This window comes from Dipodomys merriami, unplaced genomic scaffold, assembly GCF_024711535.1.
Source record: "Dipodomys merriami isolate MVZ:Mamm:240054 unplaced genomic scaffold, mDipMer1.0.p SCAF_4, whole genome shotgun sequence".
Classification (NCBI taxonomy): Eukaryota; Metazoa; Chordata; class Mammalia; order Rodentia; family Heteromyidae; genus Dipodomys; species Dipodomys merriami.
The window spans coordinates 54,086,731-54,098,537 of NW_027205603.1; the positions used below are offsets into that span (position 1 = coordinate 54,086,731).

General features: G+C 35.9%; 1 protein-coding gene across 1 annotated transcript; it reads right to left on the reverse strand.

Annotated features, from left to right (window-relative positions):
* Positions 1–947: 947 nt before the first annotated feature.
* Slc7a13 (solute carrier family 7 member 13) lies at positions 948–11,604 on the reverse strand. The gene is given in 9 exon segments (XM_069991702.1): positions 948–1,141; positions 1,144–1,237; positions 5,665–5,783; positions 5,786–6,009; positions 6,998–7,010; positions 9,360–9,413; positions 9,416–9,484; positions 10,919–11,114; positions 11,116–11,604. Coding segments are annotated over 9 exon segments (1,452 nt in total).
* Between the last annotated feature and the right edge of the window lie 203 nt (positions 11,605–11,807).

Here is an 11,807-nt window from a genome sequence, read left to right on the forward strand (position 1 = left end):
ATGTTTGACCAAATAAATGTCTGAGCATCATGACCTAGGCAAGTGAACATATAAAGTTAACCATAAGCTAGGTATAGTGGCACCTATGTAGTACCAGCCACTTCATTTGTTGAGAGTTGGAAGCAGGAAGATTACATAAGCCCCAGAATTTGAGGTCAGTCTGGGCAACATAGTAAGAGCTTATCTCAAAAGATAAAGAGGAGGAAGAGAACAAATTTAACTACCAAACCAGGAGATGGGTCCTCAAATTGGACAAGAGCCACATGCAAAGTATAAAGAGGTGAAGGATAGAGCTAGCTAATAAAGGTGGTCACTACTATATTGTTTCTACTTTGTGAAAGGCATCTAATCCAAATCCTTTTAAACTCTCTGCTGGACACAATGTTTGAAGTTGGATGATACTAGTTGAATGAATTATTGGGATGCTATCCACTTACTATTTATTATACACATCTCATATATGTATATGTATATACATATATATATATATATAATTGCATTCAGATTGTAAATACTTCTCCATTTTTGTCAAATGAAGACATAGTAATGCTATTCTTCCAAGACACCTATGGATTTAAAGAAAGAACCTCAAAGAAAAATAAACTAAAAACGAAAGTTTCTCAAATAGTCCTGGAGGAAAAAGGGGAACAGGGCAAATGGAATAGTCCTTTTTGTCTTAAAATCAGCCTCTTTCCAAAAAAGTTAAGAGAGAAAAGGAGAATATTTTTTTATTTTTAATCATTAACTTTGATTACAATAGCAGAAGAATGGGATCAAAAATGTTAATATATCAAACTTTTCAGCAAAAAAACCCCACAGAGCTTTAGTTATGCATAATGAATTCTTTGTGATTTAAAGGCAAGGGTCTATCCTAGGCACTGTTACATACATTATTTCATTTAAATAAGTTACCATGGGAATTTTATCATTACTATTTCATCATGTGTTCAGTCTTTATTTGGAACGTGATGTGTTTTTCCAAGGCTGTAAGTTTCTATTTCTAACATTGGTTTGTCAAGCTCATCAGGGATGCAGATATTAAATAACAATTGTAAGTAGCAATTCAGTTTCTCAAACCAAACCAACTTCAATTTAAAGTGTATGAAAGGTATATAAAACAGTAGTCTGCTGAGAATAAAGTCACATAAGCATAATGCATCTTTGGAGTTTTTATCAGTGATATCAGAACCAAGCACTGGCAGATGGCTATTGTTATAAATACAAATGGTAAAGAGACCTAGGAGAAAAAGAAAAAAAATTTAAAACATGATAAATATGAAAATCCACATACAAGAGATGCATATTACATAAATAAAAATAAGAATATAATAGTAGAAACCAAGCTAAATTAGCCTAATGAGTTAGATAAACCTGGCTTATAACACACATAAATGAGAAGAAGGAATTGCCAGACTCCCATCGTCAGAGTTTTCCTTGGAGTGAATGAAGTGTCTAGCATTCGACTTTTTGTGAATGGAAATGACCATGACATTTAAATGGCACAATATCATCTTCTGACCTAGAAAGCAGAAATACGTTTAGAAGGAGTTTCAAAGACTTGGTAAAAGTCATAAAGTCTTCCCTAGAAAATACATCAAGTCAGTAATAAATTTAAGACAAAAAAGACAAAGACTTTCTTCATGTGTCTTGGCCATCTTCTATTGAGATCCCACCTTACTCCAGTTAGAATGGCCACTACCAAGAAAATTTACAATAACACATGCTGGTCTGGATGTGGCCAAAAGAGAACTCTACTTCACTGTTGGAGGGAATGTAAACTTTTTCAACCACTCTGGAAAGCAGTATGGAGATTCCTCAAAAGACTAAATATAGAGCTTCTCTATGACCTAGCAATTCCACTCCTGGCCATTTATCCAATAGAACACAAACAAGACCCAACCATTTTCATTGAAGCACTGCTTACCATAGTCAATATATAGATTCAGCCCAGATGCTCCTCACTGGACAAAAGGATCAAGAAAATGTAGTATACATACAAATGGAATTCTATTCATCCATCAGAAAGAATAATATTGTGCATTTGTAAGGAAATAGAAAGACTTGGAAAAAATTATATTAATCCAAGTAAGCCAAACCCAGAGAAACATGATTTGCATGATTTCCCACTTTTGTGGTAGCTACAATTCTATGCCTATAAATCTACAAGTAAACACACTGGATGGTAAAAAAGAAAAAAATACACTGGGACATGATAAATTATACAGGTCTCTAGGTGTTCACACACAGAGAGACCAAAGGAGAATACTTGTAGGATAGGAGCGCAAAGGCACCAGTACCTCTGTGTATCTGATCATCTAAAATAATATTTATCAAAATGAACTCCAGGAAATGGAAACAAGAGGTAATTTCTTTTTGTTTCTTTTCCTTTTGTCTTGTTTGCTCATTTATCTATCTTTGGGAGGGTGGCGGGGGCACAGAAATGGTAGACAGAGGGTGAACAAACAGAAGTGATACTCACTAGACACTATGTTGAAAATGAACTATACAACTGTGGGCAGGAATGGGAGGGAAAATCTAGGAGAGAGAGAGGGAAGGGGTGACATTGTCTAACAAGAAGTGTAATCTTTATCTAACTGTAACCCCTCTGTACATCACCTTTACAATAAGAACAAAAAAAATGCAAAGACTATTTTAAGATCCTCTGTTGCTCAGGTAAATATCCAAAGATAAATAGGATGAATTTATAGGCTTAGTATATTAAGATTATTAATATACTATGTATATTAAAGGTTTAGTATATTTGGTATAAGAATACTAAAAATGGCTAGAGCAATTCTCTCTATAGTTTTGTTTTTGTTTGCCAACACTGTTAAGGATCCATCCCTAATATCGTGTTGGTGTTAGAATTATGAGAGTACTGTCCCTAACATTACTCAACATAGAGAGAAAATTCAATAGGTTGTCTCTTTTTTTTCCATTTTTTTGGAACAAGGCTTTGTATATAGCCCAGACTGGCCTTGAACTCCTGATCCTTCTGCTTCAGCCTTCTGAATACTGCCATTACAAGTGGGCTACCATATGTGGTGGTAGGCCATTCATTTTTGAGATGTCTTTAAAGAGACATGACAGCCTATCATCTCACAGCTCAGTATTAGTTATCAAAAAATTGAGAGAAGAGAACCAGCACTCATAAAGGCAGACAAGAAAATCTGAATTACTTGTATTTAAGATTGTCTTTGAAGGGCATGGCGGTATGCCTGTAATCCCAGCACTTGGTAGAGGCAGGAGAATCTTTGGATTGAGGCCAGCCTAAGCTACACAATGATTTCCCACAGGCTGACACTACATAGGGATACTCTGTTTCAAAAAAAACAAAAACAAAAACAAAAAACAACAAAGGGGGGGGGTGGCTGGTGGCTCATACCCTTAATCCTAGCTACTCAGGAGGCTGAGATCTGACGATCATGGTACACAGCCAGCCCAGACAGAAAAACCCATGAGAGTCTTATCTCCAATTAACCAACAGGAAACCAGAAGTGGCTCTGTGGCTCGAAGAGCCACTTGAGCTGAAGAGCTCAGGCACAGCACCCTGGCCCAGAGTTCAGGCCCCATAATTGGAAACAAACAAACAAGAAAAAAAAAAAACCTAACTTCCAGCCACTAGTAGCCCACGCCTGTAATCAGCTACTCAGAAGGCTGAGCTCTGAAGACTGAGTTTCAAAGCCAACCCAGGCAGGAAAGTCCATGAGATTCTTAGCTCCAAGTAACCATCAAAACGTCAGAATTAGAACTGTGGTTCAGGTGGTAGAGCACTGGCTCTGAGCAAAAGAAAGCTCAGGGACAGTGCCCATGTCCTGAGTTCAAGCCCCAAGACTAGCACACACACACACACACACACACACACACACACACACACACACACACACACACACACACCATGTAACTGAAGACATTTTCTTGCTTTCTTTTTGATGTGAATATAAGTCAAATAATAATATGATCATATAAACAATGATAGCCATTAGTGTCACACTGTGGATTTTTCTCAGCTTATTTAATCCACCCATCACTCCTAGGAGGGGGGTATATTATGCATTCCCATTGTAGATGTGAAAAACAGTAGATTGTGATGGAGTTAGAAAATAGGCTGAGGATTTAGACTTGAAACCAGGCTCTTAATATTCATCATATATTATTCTTTAGTGTATTACAAACCTATTATTGGTTCATAACTTTTCTCAAACTAGCTAATTAGGGTCAGTGGTCTAACAAAATGTGGGTCAGAAAGCAAAAATGAAGGAAAAGATTAAAAGTTGCTGGAAGTGAAACTATAAAGAGATTAGACTTTGGGAAGTCCCCAAGGAGGATTACTCTAGATGGCATCCCCCATCCTGGGGATATCTGAGCAGCCTGGGGATAACACTGTGCATCAATTTGCAAAGTTTGGTTTTGTAGTCACTTGACTGTCCACAAAGATTATAACCAGCCTAAAGGGCAAGAGCCAAGTCTTACTGAAATCTAGTCCCTTCTTTAAAATGAGTATTCAAACATGCAACTGTTAAGTGATAGATGTGCGGAAAAGGTAGAAGGAAAAGCTGATTGCAAATCAAGCAAAGCTGGTGATGAGAATATTACTTTCTTTCTGCATTCATATATTTTGTACTTTGTAAGAGTCAAACACTCCAAAGATACTGCCAGGATTTCAGTCTTGTCTGCATTCTCTGCTTTGTGAGCTTGAGGAAGTGACTTAACTCCTCTAAACCAGTTTCCTCTTCTGTAAGTGGGCCTAACAGGAATATACACCATTTGTGTTATTGAGAGAAGACAGGGTGATCATCCAAGCAAAGCTTTAAGCCAGAGGTTAGTGGCTCACATCTGTAAACCTAGCTACTTAGGAGACAGATTTGAGTATCACGGTTTGAAGCTAGCCCAGGCAGGAAAGTCCATGAGGCTCTTATTTTTAATTAACCAGTAAAAAAGCTGCACATAGAGCTGTGGCTCAAGTGGTAGCAAAAAAGCTCAGGGACAGTGCCCAGACCCTGAGTTCAAGCTGCATGACTGACAAAAAAAAAAAAAAGCTTTAAACATGCTACTGAACCAAGCAAAAGACTTTCATTTTCAGTTAGGTCATCTTTCTCTGATTATATTCTTACACTCAAGCTTTTGTTTCTTCCTATGCCTACGCTTCAAGGACTCTCTCCTGTCCTATGAATTTTTTTTCTCATTTAGACTGGAAAATAAGTTTAGAGGTAGTAAATTTGAAGAGATAGAATTTGACAATGATTAGAAGAAGCTGGCATTTCAGAACAGTAGATATTGTCATTTGTGACCTCCTGTGTCTCTTCTATTTCCCATTCACCAAATTTGATCCTGACTATATCAAATACTGTTATGTATTAGTATTCCTAATTAATAATCCCCATAATCTCTGGTCAAAAGTCTCATAATGATCTGTCCCACTTCACAGACAACTATCATTCTCTCTAATAAACCATTCAATGGCACCTAACAGATTTCATATTGACTAAAGCCTAGTCAATAGAAATTAGGATTGAAGTGAAGACCAGATTATCTTTACATGTTTCACTCTCCGTTGAGTAGAAAAATACTTACTCCTAGATGTTCTAAAAATACTCTTCAAATATAGTTACAAGCAATTATTATTTTTACCAAAGACAAAAATAATTAGAAAACCCACTTTACCTTATAAAGTCTACATAGGTGGGGCTCCTGGTATCTCAGTTTCAGTATTCTAGTCATGATTGATGCGGTCCAAAGAGAATCACAAAATACACAGTTTATCAGCTCTATTAGGCTTGCTGAGTTAATAAAAAGGATACCATAATGACATTTACTAGGACAGGTATGAATGGAGAGGAGTGAATATTAAGTGTCTTAAATAACAAAGGCAGTTGGTCTAGGTGGCCTGTAATTAAAAATAATCTTGAGACATCAATTACATCAATCATAATGTTGCTAAATAATGAGGCAGAAATTGCAAAAGGAACAATCCATGTTAACTGAGGGATCACGTCATTGTCATAGCCACTGCAGAGAAACAAAAACACACCAGAGGAAGTGGGTTATGAATAAGGATCTAATGAAAAACCTTTGAATAATATTATCTCACAATAAAAGCACAATTTTTTAAAATCACTGAGAAAAGTTACCTCTTTATTTCCTTGTATTATCCTTACCCGAACCTTATGCATCCATTTCATTAACCATTTTTATGTCTGCCACAAAAGACCAGAATTGTTTTGGGAGCAAGAATCCTTCATTTCTCTTGTATGAAGCTAGTGCTTCACTCACTGACAAGCAAGTACTAAGTTTCCAAGAAATAACTTCAACAATAAATCAGTTTCATTGAACAGATGATCAAAAGTTTGTTCTATTATCAGAATGCTAATAGATACAGTAAGGATCAGAAAGACACACTGCAACACTTCTGAGCTAGGAGGCATCTTTATTCATGTCATACTCCACTGGAAACCATTTAGAAAAATGAACCACAATGACCAAGGAAATAAATAACACACCAGTAAAAATGTTTATGATATTTGAGATTTGTCTAAACTGCTTCCCAGCAGAAGTGATTTTACACTCCAGGGGTCATGTAGCAATGTCTGGAAACTGATTCTCACAAGTTGGGGAGATAGGAAGTTGCTAAGGCAACTACTGGGTGGAGACCAAGGATGTTGCTGAACACGATGGGATGCATATTCCAGGGTTGGGAATGGTCCTTTACCTTGACTGGTGAGGCCCTGAATTCAGTCCCCAACACCAGTAGTATGGAAACTGAGAAATCCTACTAGACACCAACCTGAAGGGAACCTTCTGTCTGGTATTTTTGTTTGCTTTGTTTTGTTTTGAGTTTTCTGTACTTAAAGCTGAAGAGGTCATTGAACACTCATTTAAAGTGATAATAGGTATGAAGATCACCCATGGAGAAAGGCCCCCCATATTCATGAGAATCCACGTGAGCCCTGTTCATCAGATGCAGTTATGTGCTAGGACAGACCACTTCTTCCTCCACAGAGAAACAAGTTCTCAGTTCTGTCTGTCGCCTGTGTGAGTATGATAGAATCTAATGTCTCAGTTTATATTTTCTTGATATGTAGATTGGTTTCCAGGGAGTCTCTGGAACATCAATATACTGGCTCATAACAAACTAAGAATTTTCAAATGTGACAGAATTAAAATATCATCTATGGTTCTTATTCATAAATCATTATTTTTAACCAACTTTTTGTCATCTATCTCTCTATTACATCTATCTATCTATCTATCTGTCTATCTATCTATCTATCTACCTATCTATCTATTTATCTATCTATCTAGAGACAAAGAGCTGTGTGGTCCAGGATAGCAGAAAACAAAATCATCCTGTGATTGGTTGCTCAAGGTGCTGGAATTACAAACATGTACTAAAATGCCCAGCTATTAACCCTTTTAAATAGTGTCAAGTATCATATCACTTTCTTTTTTGGCTCTATCCTACAATACTGGAACTTGTTTAAAAGTATCTCCTGTCTCAGTTCTTATTCATCATAAATGCAGTATTGTTTATTGTTTCTCCTAAGCACTATATCTCCACACACTGATGTTTCCAGAGACATTTTAGAAATACTGGTTTGTCATCATGTAAAGAAAATTCCTTTATTTCCAATGGACATTCTACAAACATGATGTTCTTAGTACTCAATTATGTAATCACTAATGAATTTGCATACTCATTCCACATTGGTAGAGCTTTGCTTGTTTTCAGTTGGTTGATTGGATAGAACAGGGATTTGATTCAGGGCCTCCTGTTCATTAGGTAAGAGCATTTGAGTAATACCCCCCAGGTCTTTTTGCTTGTTTTCTCATGCTCTTGTTTGGGTCAGACTTGAACCACTTTTCAGGTAGCTGCTATTACCACTGTTTACCATCATTCATGACTCTCAGCACACCTGTAAGAGATTATGTACCTCAAATTTCAACACTTGGATGACTGATGCATCAAAAGTTTTAGGCCAGCCTGGACTACATAATACAACCAGGATGGTCTCAAACAATGATCCTCATAATCTTAGTCTCCCAAGTAGCTAGATAGAAGCCACTGGCAGTAAACTATGCTGTATATTTTTTTTTAATAGCATTTAATTCAATTTTTGTTTTGCACTGGTACTGGGGCTTGAACTCAGAATTTCATCTGTTCCTTGGCTATCTTACTCACAGATGGCATTCAACTACTTGATCCATGCCTGCAGGCCAATGTTTTGCTAGTTGATTGATATTGGAATCTGAAAGACTTTTCTGTCCCAGACTATCTTCTAACTTCAGTCCTCAGATCTCAACCTCCTGAGTAGCAAGGATTACAAGCATCAGCCACCAGCATTCAATTCAATAATAGATCTTTTAAAAGCTCAGAATACTCTATGGATTTAGCTAAGTCATTTATTTCACTTATTGAGTATTTTAGTTGTTTCCAATTTTTTGCTGCAATACTTAATTATATGATGACCTTCCTTAAATGTACATTTTTCATATATAGTTCTGATTATTTTCTTAACTTTAGTTTGTAAAAAATTGATAAATATCAATTCAATATTTAAACAAAGTTTAAAAATTATAAACTGAAAGACACTGAAATCAAATTACAAAAGCTTGCAGTGAAAATACTTCTTGTGTTATCCACGTAAGGCAAAATAGTGACTCAAGGTTGAAAGCTAATGTGAGTACCCCTAGTTTTTCCATTTCTCCTAATTTTCATTTATTTTCACCTCTCCTTTGATTCTGTGAGTCTGCTATTTATTTTTAAATGTATATTCATCTCTTGTAAGATTTTCTTCATATTTTATTCTTTGTTATACAACTGAGGCTTTTGAGTAGTAATTATTTTAGTCAAAATTTCAGTGTATCCTCTTTTTCATCATAAATTTTAGAATTATTTAAGGTAAATAACTGGATTGTTTTATATATTGGCTTTAACTACATGCGCAATTCAACATTACTATGTACTCTTTCAACTGCTAATATCCTACATTTTCAAATTGATTATTTTGTGTGTGTGTGACCTAGAAGAACACTGAAAATCAAATGTTTTAAATGATTTAGTACTGATTGTACAGCAATACTGTGATGAGAAGAGATGTGAAAGGTGATAAGCAGGATTTTGAATCAAATCTGTATTATACATCAACATTACACTTACCTCTCCCATATTATTAGGAATGCCATGCTTTAACATGAATCTTTTTTCCAAACCAGATTATACTCTTTGGCACAGTATTATTGGAACATTACAAATTGGCCCTTTCAAATGAACAATAGACAGTCAACAAAGGCAAAGTGATTCTATAGTTGTGCAGAAAAGACCAGCGCCTTATTATTGTCTTGCCCATTTGTGTACAAACCTGAAGAAGGAATTTCCCTGGGTGACAGGAGAGTCATGTAGGAGATATTAGCCGTAAATAAATCACAGTCACCAGAGGTATTGCCGTATATATGGGAATTGTCTTACTGGGTTCCTTTAATTTCCCTATAATTCATAAAAAAGCAAAATCATCACTGGTAAAAATCATTTCTGAAATTCATTTTTTAAATTATGCATGCATCCAACATTAATTGGGTTCTTCTATCCTCTCTATCAATGACCATATACACACATACACACAAACTGCTATGCATTCATCTCCCTTAAGATTGGTTCTAAATGAAAAAAAAAATGTGGGGGACATTTTCCACACTAATGGTAGCATTTCTGAAGATACAAGAGTTAAAAATGAGCTGGGCACTAGTAAATCACACCTGAAATCCTAGTTACTCAAGAGGCCGAGATCAGAAAATCAAGATTCAAAGCCAACCAGGGCAGAAAAGTCTTCAAAGTCTTCTTTCCAAAATAGCCAACAAATGGTTATTGTGTACACAGCACCAGCTGTGTACCAGTAACCTGAACCAAAAAATGCCAAGTGAGAGGGCATAAGGTCTTGAGTTTAAACTTTAGAATCAGTAACAATAATAACAACGACAAAGTATCAGAAGTGAAATTTGATCCCACAGTGCTGGTAGGACTTAGAATCTACGGAGGAATTTTGTCCTGAGTTTAGAGAGTGGGAATATAACAATAAACAAAACCCAGAAGACATTGGTTAAACAATCACTTAAAGAAAAGCTAAAAGTGGTGCACAAGAAGTATTAGTCTAGAGAGTGGGGCCCCCTCTGTCATGATTCCATACATTGCTATTTTTGTTAATTTACCATTTAAACACATCCAAGACTGCTATAAGATGCTAACTCTTATAACCCAGGCTGTACTGTATGAAGGCTGTATTTTTTCATAAAAACTATCTTTAGGTGCTTGTATAATGGAGTTTTAATTTAACATGTTAGTTTATGAGTACATAATGTATCTTAATGTCACTCTGCAGTCTACATCTTGATCATTCATTTGAAGTTCTTGATGTAAAAAAGGGCTAACTGGATCCAACAACAATCTGTATTATTATGTCAAAACTTAACACAATATTCATCTATGAAGAAAAAATGCTAGAATAAAACACAGTTCCAAAAGTAAACAAATAAACACAGTCAAGCCAAACAAAGTCCAACATTTGATCAGTCCTGAATTCACAGTTTCATAAGAGGAAAATAGTTCTACAATTGAACTACACTCACATTGATGGAACTATATCAATTTAGGAGTCCTGTATTTGTGGTCTCATTAAATGAAGTTGGAAAAAAAGAGATGTTCTATTAAAAAAAAGAAGAAGAACCAAAAATCCATAAGAGTTCGGGTACAACAGGAAAAAAAAAAAGAATTAATGCTGACATATACTGATACAGAAAGCCAAAGCAGGGGGAAAAAGCAATCAATTTTTCAAGATAAAACTCAAAACACCATAAAAAGATGTGTATTGCATAATACATCCAATTAAGTTATGGTTTGACTTTCTCTTAATATATTTTTAATTACCTACTACAAATGTAATGCATCCCCCTCCTGAAAATGAAAAAGATCCTTGGAAGATGGCTTCTGTTATCTGGGAGAGATCTGGAATGTCTCCATCAAAAATGTTCTGAAACCTTTCTACATTCTTCTGCCTCCATCTTACCAGCATAAACACTCAACTTAGGGAAATGATGCTAAGTATGGACACCTTCAGCATTTGTACTTGCCATCTGAAGCCAGGTCATCTCTTTTATTCCACGGCAATTCAGAAATCCCACCATCCACAATGCAGCCAGGGCCAGACATTGCTTTGGTAGACTTGGGGTAACACAGCCGGGATAAAAAGGTTGGATACCATACTCAGCTAGCATCAAGGCATGACCAGCAGTCACTGTTGGTCCTAGAAAAATGGATGTCCAAACTCTCAACAAGGAAGATATGGGGCCAAAGCATCTCTTCAGAAAAAAGTAGTGAGCTGCACTGCATGGGAAAGTTACACTTATCTCTACAAAGCAAAGAGATTTTGTCAGGGACAATATAGCACAGACAATCCAAACACACAGAGAGATCCCTATATTCATGCAAGAATATTCCAGAACTCCTTTGTGGGACACAAAAATTTCTGCCCCAATTATGTTAATAATTAAAAAAGCAGTGGCCCAGAAATATCCAAGTTCTCTTTTGAGCTGTATTTTCTCCTCTTCACCCATAGTAACTGAGAAATCTTAAAATTTTTCTATATAAATTACAATTTCTAATTTTTTCCTCTCTATTTTGCTGGAATTCTGGATTCTCTGAAAGAAAGTGCTATCATTTTTGCCACCTTCATTAAATATAGTCTGTTTTCAATTGTTAACAAAGCGTATGTGACAAAATCAGAAAAAATAAAATGGATTACTTGCAAGAGTTTAGT